The 1,210-nt window shown below is 41.4% G+C and overlaps 1 protein-coding gene across 1 annotated transcript in view; it reads left to right on the top strand.

The window, feature by feature from the left end:
* LOC107091536 (retinol dehydrogenase 8-like) overlaps positions 1-1,210 on the top strand; it is an 8,085-nt gene that overhangs the window by 4,200 nt on the left and 2,675 nt on the right. Inside the window, exon 5 of the mRNA XM_015385516.1 lies at positions 249-432. Within this exon, the coding sequence (XP_015241002.1) occupies positions 249-432 (184 nt within the window). The remainder of the gene's footprint in view (positions 1-248; positions 433-1,210) is intronic.

Here is a 1,210-nt window from a genome sequence, read left to right as displayed (position 1 = left end):
TTTCCTAAATCCACCCCTGTTAATAAACAGAGCACCTGTGCAGACATGCTTCAAAATGAAATGATCATCTTGGCTAAAATATGTCATGAGGCAGGCTGTAACACCACACCAGTCGGTTTCTCAACATCATTTAGTAACTACATGTTACTACAAAGAATAGGGCTGGTTAGGTTACTGGAATGACTGTTCCATGAAGCATTTCCTCATATCACTTATTTTCCTGTTCTGTTGTTCACCTTATCCTCCAGCATCAGCCTGATAGAACCAGGTCCAGTGATCACAGAGTTTGAGCGTAAGGTTTACGAAGAAGGCATGAAGACGGACCTCAGCAAAGCCGATAAAATCACTGCCGACATGTTCACAAACATCTACCTGAAGAACTACAACCAGATCTTTGAAACCCTCGGTCAGACAGCAGAGGATGTAGCAGAGGTATCGGTTTAATATTGGTACCAGAAAAAAATGCTGTTGGATGTTTTAAATTGTCTCTTTGGCCATCGCAGTACCTTAGTTGTGAATGGAGCTGCATTTTGCAACAATAACAAAAATCTAAATCAGATTTCATATTTCAACACAAAGCAGAGCATACAGTTGTAGCCATTCAAAATGTCTCCACTTTCCTTGATGGGCCCTTGGCTGGTCCCCTACAATTTATTTTTAAACTTCAATCTTTGTACCAAAATATTCTTTCTGTCATGATTTGTGGACATTAAGATCTAAAGAGAAAATATATGAACGCCCAGGAGAAGGCCAGAGGTTGGAAGTTGGAGGGGATTTTGCTGGGAGCTGCAGGGAAGTGGGCTGCCATTCGGCTGGCGTTTGACTACCTGAGTGAAGTTGCCGCCCCCCACCCACCCCACCCCCCAGCTTCTTCAAATCAGACAAAATTAGTGTCAAACGTTTGTGCTGGTTTGTGCAGCAAAAATTTTCGTTTGTGTCGCTATCGTTTCAAAGATATAAAGAAATATTTCTAGAGGTCATCAAAGGTCAACCAGCCCCCCCACCTTCTTCAAATCAGACGAAATGGGTGTCAATTAACTCAGCTCCATTTGTGCTGGTTTGTGCAGCAAAAATTGTCGTTTGTGCTGCTTTGGCTTTAAAGATATTAATGAAAATGTAAAGGTCAAAAGGTCAACCAGCCCCCCCAACTTCTTCAAATTAGACAAAATTAGTGTAACAAAAATTTTCGTTTGTGCCGCAATAATTTTTT

The sequence above is a fragment of the Cyprinodon variegatus genome, unplaced genomic scaffold (genome assembly GCF_000732505.1).
Source record: "Cyprinodon variegatus isolate N-32 unplaced genomic scaffold, C_variegatus-1.0 Scaffold342, whole genome shotgun sequence".
Classification (NCBI taxonomy): domain Eukaryota; kingdom Metazoa; phylum Chordata; class Actinopteri; order Cyprinodontiformes; family Cyprinodontidae; genus Cyprinodon; species Cyprinodon variegatus.
This window is presented reverse-complemented; position numbering and strand designations above follow the sequence as displayed.